Consider the following 22,346-nt stretch of genomic DNA (forward strand, 5'->3'; position numbering starts at 1 on the left):
GATGAGTGGTCAGCTGCTGCTTAGCTGATCGGTGACTAGATGACTGTGGAGTGCTAACTTTATCCCCCTCTTTCTCTCTACCTTTCCCAGAGCTGTGTTGGTTGGTGGGGTGGGTGTTGAGAGGGGTCCTTTATATGATTGCTAATTTGTATCCATTAGATATATTTGTTATTCTATTGACTTTTTCTTAAATAAAAACAAATATCTGATCACCAAAAAATAGGCTTTTAGTTGTACCTTTAAAATTGATCTCAGAAAGTTCTATTTTATGCCACTTTAATTTGAACTGCAATATCAGGTACTTCAATATAGCAAACACTTTTTTACAAAATGAGGCACAAAAAGTTTTTGCTTAGCCAATAGCCTTTATAAAAAATAAACTTACTGAAAGCTAACAGAAAGACAATGTATTTCAATGTTAAGGTGATATCTGAAAGGACAAATCAGCATTGGAAATCCTTTCCTTTTTTTCAAAAAAGGGATGACTTAAATATTTTGCTTACAACTTCTAGAAACATTTTTAAAGAGGAAGTTAAAACTAATGCAATGATTTTGAAAATACAGGTGTGTGTAAGCAGTTTTTCTGATTTTACATTTATAATTGGAAGTGCATGCCAAATATTACTTTGAACACATTCTTACTTTTACCATAACCATTTGTGCTATAGATACAGTGGTGGGGGGAGTATGACAGTGGCTAGTGCTGTTAATTCACAAATCCAGGAGACCTGTCTGCGTATATGTTTTTCTACATACTGTGACTATCTTGCTGTATATTAAAGACAGGCATGATATTTAAAATCTGTTCAGTATTAAGAATACACCCTTAAATGAATTGAAGTTTCTTTTTTTGCTTTATTTCAACGTTTTTTTTTTTAGTTGAATATTATTTTGAATTTTAAGTATATTTAAAGGTGTTTATAGTTGGCTGTCAATGGGCTATAGAAATCAGTGTACCTGAAATGGACATACAAGAGTGGTAAAATCAACTGGATACAAAAGAACCTTGCAGTCTCAGCAGTCAAAAATAATAGTTTTACAAGTTCAGAAATAACACTAATAAAGAAATTTTGTTTGAAGACCATAGCTCAAAATCTATTGATAAAAACAATAGTGGGGTAAACCCAATTCCAGGAGATGCTAGTGTCCAACTTGCATGTATGTTATGACTCCTAATAATAATTAGTATTTAATAAAACAGTAATATCAATATGCCAACTTCATAAATTAGAATCTTAAATTTGGCATAACAAATAGAACATAAGTTCATGTGTCAGCATCTTACACCAGCTATACTGAAATGTCACTCACAGAAAAAGAAATATTTATTCTGGTGATCTCCACATATAAATTCTCCTGCCTCTACAAAATAACCCTGAGGTATGTTAGCCAATATAACATGAGTAATGACTGCTTCTAAATAATGCATGTTGTACAATTACAAAACAATCTGAGGTTAAGAATTTGATTCAGCAAATTACATATGAGAACTTCAAGGTGATGGAAAATCATTTGTGCACAAATAACAACATTAAAAGAACATATTCTGTAGCACACGTAATAAACATCTGAAGCATATATAAAACTGCACTCACATGTGTCAAGGCATTTGTAAATTATTATTTTTTATTATTGTGGAAATGCCATTCTTAGTAAAGCTATGGTACGTGAACACTTTGTTAAAATGCAATACTATTGTGTCTTTTTCAAAACATTTTCTGTTAAAGCCTTTCAGGTCTGCAAGAATAGATTTTTTTTGCATAAACTCAAGCTTTTACAATGCTGTTGACTAATGATGCATTCATGAATAGATGTAATTTACCTAAAAGGTTAATAAGTTTTTACCATATAATTATGCATAACATTCTTTTAAATAAACCATATTGAAGGAGGTTTTCCATTTTGAGACTGCACACTGAAGCATTAGTAAATATAGTGTGACAAGGATGTGAAAGTTCATTGGTATTTAGAAGAAAAGCAGAGTTGAAAAGTGAAAGGAAACAAGAAAGAAAACATGAAACAATTCCTTTTCCCACTTTGATACCAGATTTCCTTTGAAATGCCAGTGTTTCTTTAAATTCACAAACTGTACTTGGTACACATAAAAAGGTGGACATTTGTAGATATCTATTGTGTATTTCAAAAAAAACTTTTCATCAATGGTGTGAAAAACAGAAAAAAGTAAATAATCAATTAAAAATTTCCAGTTAAAAAGAAGAGAGTTGGAAATAAACTAAGAAAAACAAACATTATATTGCAGCTCTGCAAATATATAAATTTTGAAAAAAATGTTATCTGTGAAGAATTATATATAAAATGTTATTCATTACTTAAAACCAAAAAAAAAACTGCAAACATTTTAATTTTATTCTGTTTATTCTCACACAATGAAAGCCAAAATAGGATAAAGATTGAAATAACAGATTATTTGTTTAAAAAAACAAAGAATAGCCGTTCTAAAGTCCAATTTGAAATGCACATCTCACTATTCAAAAAAAAAAAAAAACTTCAGCACCAAACACACTGATATTTTTGAGAATTTTCAAAATCTAAGATACAGTATCTTATTTCTCTATGCAGTCATCCCTACACATAACTTATGGAGTTTAGTTTTTATAGCCTGACAAAGTATGTAGACCTTTTAGACCAGGAATGCTTTTAAATTGTTTTTTTTTTTTTTTTTTGGTGACCAAAATATCACATAACACTCTATGTAATCTTACCTAAACATAGCTAAAATATTCTACAATACCATCCAGTTTTATTAAGAGTCTGAGAACTCATGAATTTATTTTTAAAAGCTAAAAAGTTTAATAACAAATATAAACTAGTGTAACCACACATGCGAATAGGAGGATGTTGTATGGACCAAGCAAAGGTAATTCCACGCCAGGCCAGGGGGATGTGGGGTGCACTAAACCTTCTCCTGTTATCTCTGCAGACCAGCCGTGGGAATACCTGTCTGATTCAGAGTGGCTGACGTCACTTCCAGTTCCGGCGCCCAGCAAAACATCACTTCCGGCACACAATCTGACATCAGAAGAACATCACTTCTGGTTCCCTTACATCACTTCCTGTATGATCCCTTAAAGCTGCCATCTTTGCAAACCCTCTGCAGTTCTGTTTTGGACTCCGTACTGAGAACATCTCTGTGCTATTTAAAAGCCTTTTGGATAATAATAATATAGGGGTGGCTGCCCCAAACCTTTTTAAGTGTGTCAAGTCTATTCATTTTTACACTAGATATTAACATTAAGAACCTTTATAATTTAAAGACAATAGTACACAGGTTTATTTATATTGAGTGGTGAGAAACACACAATGAAAGACATGGCAGCAGTTTCAAGAAAATAACAGTAACTTGTATTACACCAGACAGTATAAAATTTACCAAAAAGATAAAAGTAGATAAAAACCTTTTAAAACAACAGCACACAGTCCACACTCTAATGTCAGTTAAAACAATAAAGGATACAACCTTTCATGGTGCGAAGTCCAAGTTGCATCCAAGTTGCATTCTGTGTTACTACAACAATGAATCTTTCTACGAGGGGCCAAACAGGCCATAAATCATATATTTCTGTGTGTAATCTATTGGTTTACGTGTGAACACTATTGGTTTATGAATATTTACTATCGGTTTGCCGTTTGCGTGTACACTTAATTGGTTTGCGTGCGTACAATACTGGTTTCATTCATATGAACTATATTGGTATATTATCAGTTTGTGCGTGAACTATATCCGTTTGTACATGCATACCACTGGTTTGCATATGAACTATATTGATTTGCGTGTGTATATCACTGGTTCCAGTACGTTTGTTTTTGGTTTGTGAGTGAACTGCATTGGTTTACGCTTGTATGTTATCGGTTTGCGTATGAACTATATTGGCTACGTTCTGTGTCAGTCTAACAATGGATTTGTTTATGCACTATATTGGTTTCATGCACGTCTTATACTGGTTTCATGTGGGTAACCTGTTGATTTTGCGCTTGAACTCTATTGGTTGTATGTGTGTACTATGTCGGTTTTGCGTATGAAACATATTGGTTATGCGTGCGCACCCTATCGTAACTCTGTGTATGAACTATATCGGTTCAGCGTGTGAACTATATTGGTTGTTCACGTGATCTTCAGTGGAAATGGGTGGGGCAAGAAACAGGAACCCAAGGGCCAGTAGAGTCAAGGAGTGTAAAGAGAAGTGGCTAGGAGATGCATCTGCGTTTAAACGGCACCATATATTTTAACCGCACAATAAGTTTGCGAAAGGACTTGGTGGTAATTATTACAATTTAACAGAATCTACCCTTGAGTCTTTAATGAACACAAGACTGAAGTTAGGTACGTCTTCGGCCATCTTCTTATTCGGTTCCATCTACATGCTTGCTTGCAACCCACAGCTGTACTTGTTCACACAGCATTTGCAAAACAGTTTACTTATTCTAAAGGCAAAATAGTCAACATTTACGACTGACGTCTTTATGCTACATAACATTTAGTTACTACTAGTTAGATTTATTATGCCCGGCGACCCTGCACGGGTGAAGTGACTTGCTCAGGGTCACACAGTGTCAGTCTAAGGACTTGAACCCACAAACAAAGGGTTGAAAGTGCAAAACCCTAACCGCAATGCTTGCACATCTATAACGTGTATAGTAATTGACTAAACGTATCAATTTTTGAAAAGCTAAACATTTAACATTTAGGACCTGCATGGGTCAGTTACATCATATTGAGCCACCTTACCTTTCACAGTTTTGTGACAAGGCAGAGTGTTTTTTAAGATGCAGCAGAGTTTTGCTCTGCCCAGTGCGAGTACCGGGGTGAAACTGACAAAGTATTCCCACTTCAATATCAGATAAATGGGATTAACTGTGATATTTAATGGGCACTGTAAAGTGTTAAATCATGTTGGACCACCTTCATTTTCATAGCTTTGTGACATTGGCATACTGTATATAAACTTGTCCAGGACAGATTCCTTTGTTAAATTAAGAGTTTAACATTTTTGACCCGTGCAGGACCAAAATGTGGAATATTTATTTTTTTCAAATAATAGATCAGTTTGTAGTTTTGCAGATTAATGTACATGCTGTAGAATATTTTGCCTTGTTGTTATAACAGAATAAGAAGCTGGTTTGCAAAAGCTGTGTGAATAAGTAGCTGACTCCAAGCTTATACTGGGAGTAGCTAGGAGTGAACAAAATGCCAGCGGAATGCATACCTAACTTCAGCCATGTGATCATTTCGGAATTAAGGGAAAATACTGGTAAAAATAATTACCACCAAGCCCTTTCACAAACATACAGTGACATGCAAAAGTATTCAATCCCTTTAAAAGCCATCCTAATTTTCTGCATGGCAAAAGATTTGTCCACATATTTATCCATTTGGTATTTTAATATGAATTCTTGTGCTGTAACAAAACGTTATCAAACTCCAAATAACTTAACTAAAGAAAAAATCCAAAGTGATTGTTTGCCTAAATATTCAAGCCCAACACATTCATACTTTGTCAAGATCCTTTTTGCTGCAGTAACAGCCTTCATTCTTTTGGGGTATGTAAATATGCCCCAGTTCTGCACATTGCTCAGGCGTGATTCTTCCCTATTCTTCTTGGCATGATTTCTAGGTACCCTCTATGTTGGTGGGATGGTATCTCTAAACGGCAGTTTTCAAACAGTGCCCAAGATTCTCAACAGGATTAAGATCAGGGCTTTGACTTGGCCATTCCAAAACATTCACCTGTCTATTTTTGAGCCATCCCAGTGTCACTTTGGTCTAATGCTTAGGGTCATTGTCATCTTGAAAGATGAATCTTCTCCCGAGCTTTAAATTCATAGCAGACTGGAACGAGTTCTCCTGCAATATTGGGTGGTATTTGTGCCCATCTATTGTCCCTTCAACTCTTGACAAGATTCTCAGTCCCAGTACATGAAAAACATCCCATAGCAAGATGCTGTCACCACCATATTCCACTGTAGGTCTGGTGTTTCTTATGGCATGGGCAGTATTTGTTTTACGCCACACATTCTGTACCTCTTTGAAGTCTGAGAAAAAAGTTCTATTTTGGTTTCATCTGACCATAAAACCTTCTCCCCACATCTTAACTGGGAAAACGCCATATGTGCTTTTATGTGGACCATCTTAAGGAATGGCTTCTTTCTTGCCATCCTCTTGTAGAGGCCTGTTTAATGGAGAGCTCTTGAAATTGTGGACCCCTGCACATTCACTCCAGTTTCAGCCAAAAAGCATTGCAAACATATGAGAGTGACGGTTGGATTTCTAGTCTCCTCTCTCACCAGTTGATGTCTAACTCTGATGTTGAGTTTTGTGGGATGGCCTGTTCTAGTCAGAGTCTGGGTGCTGTGATGAACCTTCCACTTTCTGATGATGGATCCAGCAGTGCACAATGGAACATTTAAACTCTTGATATTTTTACAGTTATTTCCTGCTACCTCGTGCATTTCAATAACTTTGTTTCTCACATCAGCAGAATGCTCCTCTCTCTTCATTTTTTCAGTGACTGTCCACCAAAGACTACGGCCCCTACAAAGGGGGCTTTTTATATCCAGAGAGAAAGTAGCACCTCATTATGTGTAATTATGACTGTCAAATGTCTGCCACCTTTGTAATTAATTTGTGATTGGTGTAAACCTTGAGCTTCCAAATTACAGAGGTCTAAACACTTATGTAAACACTAACTTTGGAGATTTTCTTCTTCAATTAAATGTCTACATAAAATGGTTTATTTTGACTTTGGAAATGTTTTGTTACAGCATAAGAAAAAATACTGAATGAATAAATATGTGTACAAATATTTTGTCTTGCATAAAATTATGACAACTTTCAAGGGGATTGAATACTTTTGCATGTCACTGTATTTTTGTGAAAGGATTTGGTGGTAATTATTTTTAAGTTAGGTGCGCATTCAGCTGCCTTTTTATTCACTTCTAGCTACATCCAGTATAAGCTTGCAATCAGATACTTATTCCCAAACCAGCTTCTTTTTCTGTATTAACAGCAAGGCAAAATATTCAACAGTGTGTACATTAATCCGCAAACTGATCCATTATTTGAAAAAATAAATATTTCAGATTTTCAACCAACACTTGAATGGGTTGAAAATGTTAAACTCAACTTTAACAATGGAATCTGTCCTGGACAAGTTTATATTATGCCAATTAATATACAAGTTGTTGATGTGCAAGCATTGTGGCGTAGTGTTTAAGACTGCACTTTTAAACTCTGAGTTTGTGGGTTCAAGTCCTGATAATGACACTATGTGACTATAAGAAAGTCACTTCATCTGTCTGTGCGGTTTGGGGGGCACTGGGCGAATGTAACCAGTAGTATCTAAATTTTGTATGTTGGATAAAGGCATTAGTAAATGTAGAATATTTTGCCTTCAGAATAAATAACTGGTTTCAAAAGTTGTCTGAAAAAGTACTGTGGCTCTGTGCCAGCAAACATGAACCTGGAAGCGAATAAGATGACGGCCGAATACGTACCTAACTTCAGCCTTGTGTTCATTACAGGCTCAAGGGTAGATTCTGTTAAATAGTAATAATTACCACCAAGTCATTTTGCAAACGTATTGTGCGGAAAAAAATATATGGTACAGGTCAGATGCGTCTTCTAGCCACTTCTCTTTACACTCCATGACTCTACCCTTGAGTTACTGTTTCTTGCCCCGCCCATTTCCACTGAAGATCACGTGAACAATCAACATACTTTGCACGCAGAACCGATATAGTTCATACACAAAGTTGCAAATAGAGTGCGCAAGCACAACCAATATGTTTCATACATGAAACCAACATAGTACACACATAGTACACCAGTAGAGTTCAAGTGCAAAATTGACAGGTTACCCGCATAAAACCAGTATAAGACGTGCATGAAACCAATATAGTTCATACGCAAACCGATAACATGCAAGCATAAGCCAATGCAGTTCACTCACAAACCAATAACAAAACGTACTGGAACCAGTGATATACACACACGCAAATCAATATAGTTCATATGCAAACCAGTGGTATGCACGTACAAATGGATATAGTTCACGCACAAACCGATAATATACGGAGACGAACCAATATACAGTAGTTCAAATGAATGAAACTAGTATTGTACGCTTGCAAACCGATAGTAAATATTCATAAACCAATAGTGTTCACACATAAACCAATATATTACACATGTAAACCAATATATTACACACAGAAATATATGATTTATGGCCTGTTTGGCCCCTCATATCTTTCAACTGTCTTGCTAAAACAATCTTTTTGCTGAAAACTAATTTCCCAACAGAAGTCATGCTAAATTGCTAAATTCCTGTTGGTGCATTCTCTTTCACTTCCAGGTACCTCGTGTTGCTACAACGACCTAGGCACACTTCTCATCCGCTGGCTTCACTACTTCCTCTTGCAAGTCTTCCCTCTCTTGCTGGACCCACAACCTGCATCTCTCTGGTGAAACTCTCTCTTCCTCCCTGGGGGTAGGTGGCACCATCTGTGTGTGCCACGTCTTGTAAGCCACGTACCCTCATCTGCCTACATGCCTCTGTGATCTGTGCGAGTGATCTTGATAGAATTCTCCATGGATGGTCTCTCTCTACACCGTCTGCCCTCTCACACCATTCTCTGGCCATGCTCTGTCCCTTCTGCACACGTTCCCTCTCTTCGCACTTGTCGAATGCCACCCACTGCACAGAAGCAATGTTAATAATGTTACATACCATTTTCTTTTTCTTAACAATAGTCTAAACACATTTTCATTGGTATGATGGACACACCACGCATGTGTAGGTACCCCAACCCAATGGGTTCCAATCTCTTATCTGGCCAAGAGGCCAGAAGGATGGAAGGTCAGGAAGAAACAACCTGACAAGGTTATAGACTCACCTGACACGATTGATGGCAGCATCTGTAGGTGACATTACCAGTAGGAACACCAACAAGGCACGCTGGGAACTGGAGTCTGATAGAACAGTCTTGTCATGTCCCGTGGGGGCCACCAGGGGTAGCTGCAGGAACATGTGATTCCTATTCTCTGGGACTTCCGATTGACCCAGAAGTACTTCCATTTGGCTATGTCCTGGCACTGGAAATACTCCCAGGTCTGAGATAAAGGGAACCGCCCTGCCACATCCAGGCGTGTCAGGGTCGGAAGGAAGATAAAGCTCACGCAGAAAGAGAGAAGGAATTGTTCATTTTAGAAATCCACTTGTGACTATATGGTGGTGTCTGGGGTTTGAGAAGCTGCAGCACACCCTACTGGTCACATTGGTTAAACAATAATATTGTTGCCAAATATCAAGAAGTACAAATACCACTGCATGCCAATTAGAAACCAGAACACATTAATTTTCAAAATAATCCAGAACACATTAATTTTCAAATTAAGTAAATACAAACATTTTCTAAGGAAGCAGGTAGTTCTGTAATCAGAATATTGCATGTTGATGAGATACCAATCAAAACAGTTTGATCTTCAAGGCAGGTAACTCTTTTGCAAGACAGGCAAATATGTATGTCTTGTAGACAGCCATCAACAATAACCTGTAACAATTATTCAAGAAATTTGCCTTTCCACTTGTAATCCCATTCTCAAACAAAGGGTGCCTATTGCCCCTTCACCTATAGACTTTTATATTTATTATTTATATGTTTTTTTGCTTAAGAGAAAAGAAAATCTCCCAGTGTACAAAACATTTCCCCTCTGACACCTATATATGGCCTCCCTATAATACTACAAAATTTGCTTATTTATTTTAATTCTGTGCATAAAACTATGTATTACTGTATGTACTACTGTATGTTAGACGAGGGTTGTAAAGGTGAAAGGGCCAACTGGTGAATTAGACGGCCAAATTTGTGATAGGATTAGTATTGGAAGGACAGTGGACTGCTTTTTCTAAATACAACAGAATTTACACAGTAACTACAGTGTCTATATGGAAAACTCTTTAGTAGTGTGACAATAGTTTTGTGTTAATTTTAATATTCCAAGTTTTTGGGAATAAGGCTATTTTGTAAGAAGAATAAATATTGCCAACAGCAGTGTAGAATCAATTTAGAATCTAAAGAAGGCACTAACATATTAGTGTGCTTATTAAAAATAGAAAAATATGGTATTATAAGGGTGGTACGGTGCTGCAGTGGTAGCGCAGCTGCATCACAATAAGTAGACAAGGATTCGCTTTCCAGGTCCTCCCTGCGTGGATGTTCTTCTCATGTCTGTGTGGGTTTCCTCCCACTGTCCAAAGACATGCAGGTTAGTTGAAAATGCAGTGCTCAATTGGCCCTAGTGTGTATTTGCCCTTGTGATGGACTGATGTCCCATCCAGAGTTGTTCCTGCCTTGTGCCCTATGCTAGCTGGATAGGCTCCAGCACCTCCCACGACCCTGGTCTGGATTACTTAGGTTAGAAAATAATATAAAATGATGGTATCATACAAATTTATATTGGGTTATACTCCAGCCATCTTCCATTTGCAAAAGTGATCAAAGACAATGGCTTGAAATGTACAGTATATGGACATCCCCATATGTACATTCCCATGAAGTTTAAAATTTAGAGCTATGGTAAAATCAAAATGTATATCTGACATAGACAAAATGTAACAGAAGATTGAAAATGAACAGTTTGACATGAATTGTGAATGATTCATGCAGGTTAAAAAATCCTTTCCAGGACTTTATTTTATTCATTTATTTTTTGCACCACAAAGCATAAATGAAGTCTTTGCTGACTCAGAAACATCATATATACAGTAATCCCTCGCTATATCGCACTTCGCCTTTCGCGGCTTCACTCCATCGCGGATTTTATATGTAAGCATATTTAAATATATATCGCGGATTTTTTGCTGGTTCGCGGATTTCTGCGGACAATGGGTCTTTTAATTTCTGGTACATGCTTCCTCAGTTGGTTTGCCCAGTTGATTTCATACAAGGGACGCTATTGGCAGATGGCTGAGAAGCTACCCAGCTTACTTTTCTCTCTCTCTTGCGCTGACTATCTGTGATCCTGACGTATGGGGATTGAGCAGGGGGGCTGTTCGCACACCTAGACCATACGGACGCTCGTCTAAAAATGCTGAAAGATTATCATCACGTTTCTACCTTCTGTGTGCAGCTGCTTCGTGAAGCGATATGCTGCACGGTGCTTCGCATACTTAAAAGCTCAAAGGGCACGTATTGATTTTTCTCTGTCTGTCTCTCTCTCTCTCTCTCTCTGCTCCTGACGGAGGGGGTGTGAGCTGCCGCCTTCAACAGCTTTGTGCCGCGGTGCTTCGCATACTTAAAAGCCAAACAGCCCTATTGATTTGTTTGCTTTTCTCTATCTCTCTGACATCTGCTCCTGACGCGCACTCCTTTGAAAAGGAAGATATGTTTGCATTCTTTTAATTGTGAGACGGAACTGTCATCTCTGTCTTGTCATGGAGCACAGTTTAAACTTTTGAAAAAGAGACACATGTTTGTTTGCAGTGTTTGAATAACGTTCCTGTCTCTCTACAACCTCCTGTGTTTCTGCGCAAATCTGTGACCCAAGCATGACAATATAAAAATAACCATATAAACATATGGTTTCTACTTCGTGGATTTTCTTATTTCGCGGGTGGCTCTGGAACGCAACCCCCCGCGATGGAGGAGGGATTACTGTATTTGAATATGATCAGTTTTCTTTTACTGATCTGTACAGATATAAAAATACTTTACTGACATCACAATATCTGGTTTGTTCATTTCCTTACCAAAAAAATGAGTGCTTTTCATACTGATTCTGAGAAAACCTGCTGAATTTGGCTGAAATTTATTTCAGAGGCTATGTAAAATTTCAACCTATCCAAGATCTTAATGTTCATGTTATTGTCCATGTTGGCAGGAACCTAGCAAAAGCAAATGTGCCTATATATGTAACAAAAAAGAGACAGTTCCAACAAGGTTACAACAGGGATCACCAGAAGTGTAAGAAAAAAGAACAAACAATGGAACTCGAGACTGAATGAAATTACATGGGTCAACAGATATATCAAATCTATTTTGTAACAAAGACAGAAAGCAGCCCAGAAGGTCCCTTGGAGGCAATGGTCTTAAGAATCCTTCAGGGCTCAGGCCTATAGTGGCTGCTAGAAGGAGCACTGGGCTTGTTGGGTCTGTAGCTATAGAGGGGAATACTTAACACCAGAAGGCAATGCTAAAGATTGACCTGGAAGTAACAAATTTAATGGGATTTAAAGACTTCTATAAACAAGACGAAATGGAATATAATAATAAAAACAGTGTTGAAGTAAATGTCATTTGTCAGAAAGAAAACAGACTGTGATCCACATAGACAGAGAGAGAAAATGATTTATAATGCCTCGTAGGTGGTAAAGTATATAAAGGAACTCCCTCTGGCATACAGAGGTAACAATCTGTCAAGGAAGGAACTAATAGTCATGAACCAAGATGGACTAGGATGAATGAGGACATATAGTAATGAGAGGTTGGTGCAAAATTTGCAAAGGGATTTTATAATAAACAAAGTGTCTCAACAATAAAGGGTGGTGCAGAATCTTCTTAAAAATATTTAATTCATGATTAAAAAACTGCATTATTGATGGAGGTAAAAAAAAATCAATCAATAAATAATCAAAACACTGTTAAAATTAAAGTTTAAAATACAGAGTGCCTCCACTGCTCACACTTCATGGAATGTTCAGCAGAAGGAAATGCCCTCCAGCAGACCCAGTCAACCATTGGCTGGCTGCAGTCACCTATGCCATCCTGTGGTGTCTGAGGAGACCCTGTGAGTTCTGCTTCCTTCTTTCACCACTGGCTCCTGGTATCCATGAGATCTCTCAGAGCAGCTAGTCACAACTGCTCCCTTTTGTTGCTCAGAAGCAGTGACCCTACCTCCAGAGCACCACTGCTCCACAAAGGGCTTTGTCCACAACCACCATTCTTCCTTTCAAAACAACCAGCTCTGACTTGATCCTGCCATACTGCTCTCCTGTTCTTTCTTTCTTTCTTTCTTTCTTTCTTTCTTTCTTTCTTTCTTTCTCTTTCATCTTTTTTCTGTTCCCCTTTGCTATCATACTCAGGTTCTTTTCATCCTTTGTGGGTGCAGGTGTGCTCTGTATGATGACCAACGGAACATCAATGAGGACACCAGCTGCACCTTCACGTGGAAACACTACCAGCCAATTTCCTCATTAATAATTCCAAAGTTGAACTGTTTTTAAATAAAATCTTACATACTGCCACAGACCTCTTACTTGCTTCACCACAAGCTGCAGTATTGTATCTGCACGTTTTCCTTTCTTTAAAGTCAGCGTTGTACATGTTTGTCTGAATGAAAAAAAGCAGCGAGATTTCCATGACATTATGCTTGGTGTGCGAAAACCTGCTGGGACCTCGTCTGCTGTTACTAAATTTACACTACAGGGCTCATGTATGTTTTACTTGGTGAATGGATAACATTTAACAGTCCAAAAGATTCAGCAATTAAGCAAAACTTTTATAACAATAAACACGGTGAACTACATTTTGACACAATTGAAAATTATATCAATTAAGGGTATAAGAGGATAACGATAATACACAAATAATTCTGTTAATAGATTTGATTACACTGCAATCCTGATTGATGAATAAAGTGCCTTGTGATGGAGCATGTTGTTAGTGTACTAGTTTAAATAATTAATTGACTGATTGCCAATGAGAGATCTTCCTGACACATATTATGAAAAAGTCTAATTTATCTGTACAATATAGTAAAGGTCTTTAAAAACAGGTGATTTGTACTTTATTCTATCATTAGTATGAGAAAGATAAAAAATAAATCTCTGTGGTTTCAACTGTTTTTAGCACCCAGCTTCTTTTCATAACATATTGTTGATCCTGACTCAGTGATCAAACTAATTAAGGCAGTAAACCAATGGCACAATTGCTTATGAGGAGATGAGCTTACAGTTTGATGTGAATAGGATGTGACCATTCTAGCATTCTATACTACAGCAAGCAGAGGAAGGAAAATGAATGAATTAATCAATTAGTGAAATACATCCTAACAGAAAGATTATGACAGGGAATTTCTTTAACTATGACTTGTTTTAAATAAAAGTTAATATAAGAATACTTTTTGGTTTTGCTAAATATAAATTATTATAAAGTATAAAAACACTGGCTATGAGATTTTCCAGTGGGTAAAATATGTTAGCCTAATTTACACTTTTAACATTAAAGAGAAATGTATGCTGAGCTGAGATAACAGGAAGGCTAAAAGGGCAGCAGGCATTCAAAGTGCTGATCACTAGAATACTAGGAAAAGCAGTTCCATGAATGGGAGAGTTTAATTTAATTACCATGCAAACAGCCTGCATGGCCAGACTCAAGTAAAGCAACATTGGGAGGTTGTGTGGAAGGAGGGAATGAACTTACGTGTGGATATTGTGATGCAAAACCATTTTGGGATTAACAATTACAGAAAGATGGACATATGACAGACAACTAGCATTCCAAAATGTAATATCATTTTTAGCAATGAAATAACAAATAAGTTATGTAAGATGAAACAACCAAAATAAAAAAATGAAAACATTTAATTTTTTAATAATAATGCATAATGCTAGGTAATTCTTAATATATAATACAGTTTGAGGGCTGATAAATTTTTGATGTAATTTATATGGCATGATCTTGTCCTGTATTTTACCACTTTGGATCATGCTTTCATGTTCTTTGAAAAGTGGTATATATGTTAACCATTAATATTTTTTCTGCTTAGTTAGTTGGTGATTAACCCTCACCTTCATGTATAATATTCCATACATAAAGAAGGGAGTGTAAGGTTTGAAAGCAAGTGCCCTAATGAACATCTCACATTACCCTGTCGTACCATTCTTAATACCATCCCTGAGACATCCCCACCCACAATTACAGCAGCGCAGGTGAGCAAAGAGCTGAGGAGACTTCGTGCGAGCAAAGCATTGGAGCTGGGGAGTCCTCTACAGAGTCACGAGGCTTTGGAAAACATCTTGTATCACCCCAGTCCCAAAGGTATCACGTCCTAGTGAGCTGAACGACTTCCGGCCTATCGCTCTGATGTCACATGTGATGAAGACCATGGAGCGGCTGCTGCTTCACCAACTGAGGCCACAGGTATGCCACGCCCTCGACCCTCTGCAGTTCGCATACCAGGAGAAGGTGGGAGCTACACCGATCACTCTCCCACTTGGACAGAGGCAGTGGTGCTGTAAGAATTATGTTTCTAGACTTCTCTAGTCCCTAACACCATCCAACCTCTGCTCCTTAGGGACAAGCTGACAGAGATGGGAGTAGATTCATACCTAGTGGCATGGATCATGGACTATCTTACAAACAGACCTCAGTATGTGCGTCTCAGGAACTGCAGGTCTGACATTGTGGTCAGCAACACAGGAGTGCCGCAGGGGACTGTACTTTCTCCGGTTCTGTTCAGCCTATATACATCGGACTTCCAATACAACTCGGAGTCCTGCCACGTGCAAAAGTTCGCTGATGACACTGCTATCATGGGCTGCATCAGGAGTGGGCAGGAGGAGTATAGGAACCTCATCAAGGACTTTGTTAAATGGTGCGACACAAACCACCTATACCTGAACACCATCAAAACCAAGGAGCTGGTGGTGGATTTTAGGAGGCCCAGGCCCCTCCTGGACCCCGTGATCATCAGAGGTGACTGTGTGCAGAGGGTACAGACCTATAAATACCTGGGAGTGCAGCTGGATGATAAATTGGACTGGACTGCCAATACTGATTCTCTGTGCAAGAGAGGACAGAGCCGGCTATACTTCCTTAGAAGACTGGCGTCCTTCAACATCTGCAATAAGATGCTGCAGATGTTCTATCAGACGGTTGTGGCGAATGCCCTCTTCTACGCAGTGGTGTGCTGGGGAGGCAGCATAAAGAAGAAGGACGCCTCACGCCTGAATAAACTGATGAGGAAGGCAGGCTCTATTGTAGGCATGGAGCTGGACAGTTTGACATTCATGGCAGAGCAGGCTCCTATCAATTATGGAGAATCCACTGCATCCACTAAACAGTGTCATCTCCAGACAGAGGAGCAGCTTCAGCGACAGACTGCTGTCAATGTCCTGCTCCACTAACAGACTGAGGAGATCGTTTCTTCCCCAAACTATGCGACTCTTCAATTCCACCCGGGGGGGATAAACGTTGACATTATTCAAAGTTATTGTCTGTTTTTACCTACATTTTTATTACTCTTTAATTTAATATTGCTTTTTTTTGTTTTTTTTGTATCACTATGCTGCTGCTGAAGTATGTGAATTTCCCTTTGGGATTAATAAAGTATCTATCTATCTATCTATCTATCTATCTATCTATCTATCTATCTATCTATCTATCTATCTATCTATCTATCTATCTATCTATCTATCTATCTATCTATCTATCTATCTATCTATCTATCTATCTATCTATCTATCTATCTATCTATCTATCTATCTATCTATCTATCTATCTATGAAAGAGATAAATTTACAAACAGCAGCACTACCTAAGTACTTCTGAGATGACAAATGAAGACCCTTACACCCACTCAAGAACAAGAAGTAAAAGCAAACAATTATGTTTGCAAAACACCCCCAGAAGCTACAAGCATACTTCTTTCTAACATGTCCTCATGGCACTTTTTTATAGCTTAGCAATTAGCTTGGCAACAAAGAATAAATGCATAATATGTGAGTAAAGTCTTACAGAATAATATTGCAGTATCTGCCAACAAACAGAAAAAACACAAATTATCCATGCTGAAATAAATTGAATATTAAACAGGGAATACTTTCGAACATTGTAAAATCTTGAAATAAAGTGCTCACTTAATACAAATTCTGCTATTCTAACATAATTCATTCATATTTGTGAGAGGAGGACACACCACCACCACCACCAGAGTTAGATTTCCAAAAAGCAAGGTGGATTAATCAAATTTCATAAATATTATTTTACCTTTTCTAAGATTTGTTTAGATTATTTGCAAAGCACACATCTACATCTCCCACATTTACTTGCATTCTGCTCTGCATTCACTTGATCATCTGCCCAAAGATACAGCTATCAGAATTCAAAAGATTGGCCTTCTGTCGTGTTACTGGGAAACGTCCATAACTTTACTTTTTCTTTTGAAATAACTTTTTTTGACAAAAATATCCATGCAATATGGGACTGCCATCCTAAAATGGCATTAACAAATACATAGATTAGTTTCTCCTGCAGGTTCCTTCTGGATATTGTGACTCTTTCTTAGTAATATTCTGTCCCTTTCTCTTTCCTGATCTTAACCTTTATGATGCCCGTTTATTCCAAAGTCCACAGTATGCAGCTTGATATTTAGACTATTAAATCATATTATGATGTACTTTAAGTCAAAAAACTTAAAATATAAATATTAAATGAGATCCAAATATACTTGTAAATGGGGAATATTCATATGCAAAATGCATACATTTATATAAATCCTTACCTTAACACACAAGCATAAAGTCCAGCATCTTGAAGTTCTGTGGGTCGAAACCATATTGAATCCTCTTCTTTACTCATCCTAATTCCATCAAATGGTATAGGTTCCTCAAAGTCTCCATGTCCAGAGCTTTTATACCACATCAGGCTTAGTCCTGCACTTTGTGCAAGAGTATAATTTGCTCTTATATATCCATAAAATAATGCGCATTTGATTCGCACAGGCTCACCCAAAAGTACTTTATATTTCATGTAGTCCACTGACCAATCAGTGCATCCATCAGCTGTAAAAGAGGAGGAAAACACTGAATGTTAATACATGTCAAGGAAAAAGTGATGCTTGTAAATGATTTTATTGGTTTTATTACTATAACATTCAAAACTATATAAAGCACAATTATTAATTAAACTCTAAGATCTGGGATCATTCAAAGTTTTATAAAGATAAAAAACAGCATATGGATTTAAAAAAATACCTGTAAGTTTATAGAAAAAAATAATAGTGTGGATCAGTTCTAACATTACTACTTAAGCCTTTGATTAAGAAGGTCGATTTAAAATAATTGTGGTATTAAAAGCATTGCATAAAATGTTGTAAATCTTACTAAAGGATCAATTACTACACAGTACATACAATATATTTAATAAGAGGCATAATTTAAAACATATTCATGTATATGTATGCTATATTTAAATTGCTGTCAGACTGACTATTAAGAAAACAGCAATGATAAACAAGACACTCAATTACATCAATAAAAGAGAATGAAATTGCATGGATAGCAGACAACTCATGTACTAAACTTCATTTGAGAAAAACAACTTAACAGAAATTTAATCTAAGTTGGAAAGTCTTTAAATGTTGAAAGGAATATTAAAACCATAAAAAAATAGGGTATTTCTAACAAACCATACAAAATCAATAAATTCATCATTCATAGTTCATTAATCAACTTTTTTTTAGCTAATATGATGTTATTCATAGTTAAAAAATTTTAAAAGTAAGCAAAATTTTTTAAAGATAAATATCCATGCCAGGAATTAGACATTGCAATTGTTAATGTGTGAATGAAAAAATCCCCATACACTGTTATTAATAAAGTCTATTCTACTGTCATATCTGATGCTTAGTTTACCTAATTGTAAAAAAAAATGCATAGTTTTTTGCCTTGCCACATCATGTCCCCATTTTGTGCAATATTAAGTTAAATGCAAATAAGAAATTTGTACAAAGTTGTATGATTATGTTGAGGTAAATGATACAAGACAATAGACTAAAGCCATTTATGTTCAGAAAATAAGAAAAGGAAAATTTAGCGCCATAGGAGCTCTGTTTTTTGAATGAATCCTTTATTTATTCATTTCTCAATGTATGTACTATATAACTCTTTGGCTCTTATTACACAGAAACCCCACGAAGTTATCCTTTACAAAATGCATCTTTTATTTTATAACATTTCTGTAGCTCAGTGGGGCATTTAACATATTGGTCTGATCTCCATAATAATACATTCTTATGACAGAATGCAAGAAAACTGCTAGATTGCTTAATACCCAAGTCATCTCCTGAAGTGTCAGGAAAAAAGTTTGAAATAAAAGAACATGCAATGGCATTTGTACTGGCTCTTCGTCTAACCTAAAAGGTTAGCTAAATGCTTCATTATTAAAGATGTCTACAGTTATTCTGGACCGTTAGACACTAGACTAATGGTGTCCTAAAAGATGTCAGATGGCTTTGTTTAATGTTTCTCATTGTGCCGAGAACTGCTGTTCAGCTTTACTTCATTATAGCTCAAGCTATTGCATATTTATGGGAAGAAGGATCAGCTACTGTGATCAGTTAAAGATAAAAGATAAAGCAAAACCTTCTTTTAGGCAGACTGCTAATTATTAACCCTAACACATCCAGATGGAAGACAGGATAGACTTTAGAAAAAATGTGTCATTAAAATGTAAGTCCATGTTTAGTTAAATTGCCCACAGAAACAGTATAGAACTTAAATGTACTATCACATTCAAATTATCAAAAACAGGGACAAAGTAATTATGTTTAAAACCACTGAATGGATGAAGAACTGCTTGATCTAACTTTGGGTCAATACTAGCCTACAATATTTTTAAAATGATTCTTGTATAAATATTATACAGTGGCTATTAATCTCAGTAATGGTTAGTAATTTCATTCCTGTGTGTAGATTACCACCAAGATGTGAATTTAAATTGAACATAAAACTTGATAAACATTCATAACTTTCACAAATTTATGCAAGAAAAAAAAACATACATTATTATATATATAACAATTCTGTACATTAATGTTCATTGCTGATGAGATTTAATCCATTTAACTGAATTGAACTGAATATCTGCTGTGCCTTCTTTACCAGCTCTGTGGTGTTAGCACTCCAATTCGGGTCCTCCTCTATGTGCACACCCAAGAACAGGATGTTCGAGACCCTCTCCACAAAATCCCCATGAATGAAAAAAGGGCTGAATATTTGTTTTCTTCCTCCTAAAGTTGATGATCAGCTCCTTGGTTTGGGTGGTGTTAAAAACCAGATTGTTGTTCTACTTCATCCCAATAAGCGGACTCATTCCCCCTGGAGATGAGCTCTACCACAGTGGTGTCATCCGCAAATTTGATGATACTGTTGTTGGAGTGTGCGGGTGTGCAGTCATGGATATAGAGGGTTAAGAGAAGGGGGGTCAGCACATAGCCCCTGTTGAAGAACCAGTGCTGAAGCTGAGGAGATGTGGGGGCCTACTCTTATCCTTTGGGAGTAATCAGAGAGGAAGTCCATAATCCAGAGGCAGATGGAGTGAGATAATCCAAGATCTGTCAGTTTGGTCACCAGTTTATGAAGGAGGATGATAAATGCAGAGCTAAAGTCTACAAAGAGCAGCCTAGCGTAACTCGCCTGTTGCTCTAGGTGACTTAGGACAGTATGGAGAGTTGTGGCTATGGCATCCTTTTTTAGACCTATTTGTCCTGTAAGCATATTGTTGTGTGTCTAATATTGGTGGTAGAATTGAAATGATGTGAGTTCAGACCAGTTTCTCAAAGTACTTCATGATCACATGAGTAAAAGCCACAGGACAATAGCCATTTAGGCTGCTAATGGTAGACTTTTTTGGCAGTAGAACAATAATAGAGGACGTCATGCAGGGTGAAATGGAGGACTGGGATAAGGACAGGCTGAAGAACTTGTTAAAGTCCCCAGACAGCTGATCCATGCAATCCAACAACACTTGATTACAGACACCAACAGGTCCAGCAGCCTTCCTCGAGTTCACTGTCCTCAGTTTGCACCTCACCTCATGCTCCTCCACCCTGTGAATGTGTCTGGTGAGTTTAGCTCGAAGTGGGCAAAGATATGGCTCATCTCCTCAGCCGGCAAAGTGTGACCGTCAGCAACTGAGGGGTTGCTGGATTTATAGCTGGTGAAGTGCTGAAACCCAGCTGCCTTGTATTGTTACTATAGAAGCAGTCCTCAGTCCTACTCTTGTAAGCAGCCTTAGCCTTTTTATGCTATTTTTCAATTTGGCTCTAGCAGTGCTGTATTATATACCCCATCACCAGACCTGAAAGCGACATTTCTGTCCCTGAGCAGGCCTGGATGCACTTGTCCACGGTGATCATGTCCATACAGAACATAATATAGCCCGGAACAGTTGTAGTGTACTTTTCCAGGTCCTGATGTTCAAAACTATTGCAGGTTGTTCTCTCGAAGCGGTCCTGCAGCTGTTGATAAGCCCTTTCAGGCCAAATTTTAATAGTCTTAAATGTGACAGGACTCTTTCTAAAGGGGGTATATGCCAGAATTAAAAGCAGGGACATATGTTTGTAATGGCCCGGGTGTGGTAGTAATTTAGTTCTGAAGCCCTGTTTGATATTAGAATAGACCTTGTCCACAGTATTTGTACCACTAGTAGCACACTTAATGTGCTGATGGAATCTGGGGAGCACAGCTTTTAAATCCCCACAGCTATGACATGACAGCCTCAGGTAACAAATTCTGTTGACTGCTGATAGTATAAATCATTAACAAGGGCATTCTGAAACTATTAATCAGAGCTCTACCTTCAAAGAATTAGACCATGGTTCAAAAATAGACAAGATACTATTTCATTTAAACTAACCTAAGTATCATACAGTTAGGTGCCTTTGATTTGTTTTTCTCCAAATTTGCTATGTCCCAACTGCAAATATAGCACAGTGCAAATCCCACATAAATAATATGCAAGAAAATGCAACAAATGAAAGTGTAATGTTGTAAAAAAGAAAAACATCAAGAAACATGCACATACAGTATGTTTTCTTTTATACTAATAAAATTTTCTCAAGAAGTTGAAGGTGTTTTTGTCTCCAAAACATGACATTGCAGGTAACAACAAGAACAAAAGCAAAAATAGTACTGATGGCTATCAAATTTAGATTGAGATGAATTCTTAAGAATTTAAGGCCAACTAAAAAAAATCTATATTTAACTTTAAACTAAAAAAAATTGCAATCTCACAACTGAAATCGTTTCTTAAAAATGCATCCTTTATAAAATTTTATTCTGAATGGTCAGAGTCCAGAAATAGCAATAACTCATGTTGTAAATGATATCATAATCTACTCCAGTGCAGAACATGCATTTACTATTACTTTATACTGTAAGAAACATGTTTATGAGCAGCATTGGGCTATTCATGTCATTTTCTTCTATTTTATTTTTGTTGCTTATCTGTCACATAATAGCATGCTCTAAACAAGACTGACTTAGTAAACATTTATATATACAGTAGTAGTGTTTATGTAGGGAATAGCACACTAACCAAACATC

General features: G+C 37.0%; 1 protein-coding gene across 1 annotated transcript in view; it reads right to left on the reverse strand.

Annotated features, from left to right (window-relative positions):
* LOC114650341 (interleukin-1 receptor accessory protein-like 1) overlaps window positions 1-18,698 on the reverse strand; it is a 1,087,089-nt gene extending 1,068,391 nt beyond the window's left edge. The window contains exons 1-2 of the mRNA XM_051926626.1: window positions 18,686-18,698; window positions 17,522-17,801 (exon numbers count right to left, since the gene is read on the reverse strand). Of these exons, the coding sequence (XP_051782586.1) occupies window positions 17,522-17,801; window positions 18,686-18,698 (293 nt within the window). The remainder of the gene's footprint in view (window positions 1-17,521; window positions 17,802-18,685) is intronic.
* Between the last annotated feature and the right edge of the window lie 3,648 nt (window positions 18,699-22,346).

This window comes from Erpetoichthys calabaricus, chromosome 4 (assembly GCF_900747795.2).
Source record: "Erpetoichthys calabaricus chromosome 4, fErpCal1.3, whole genome shotgun sequence".
NCBI lineage: Eukaryota > Metazoa > Chordata > Cladistia > Polypteriformes > Polypteridae > Erpetoichthys > Erpetoichthys calabaricus.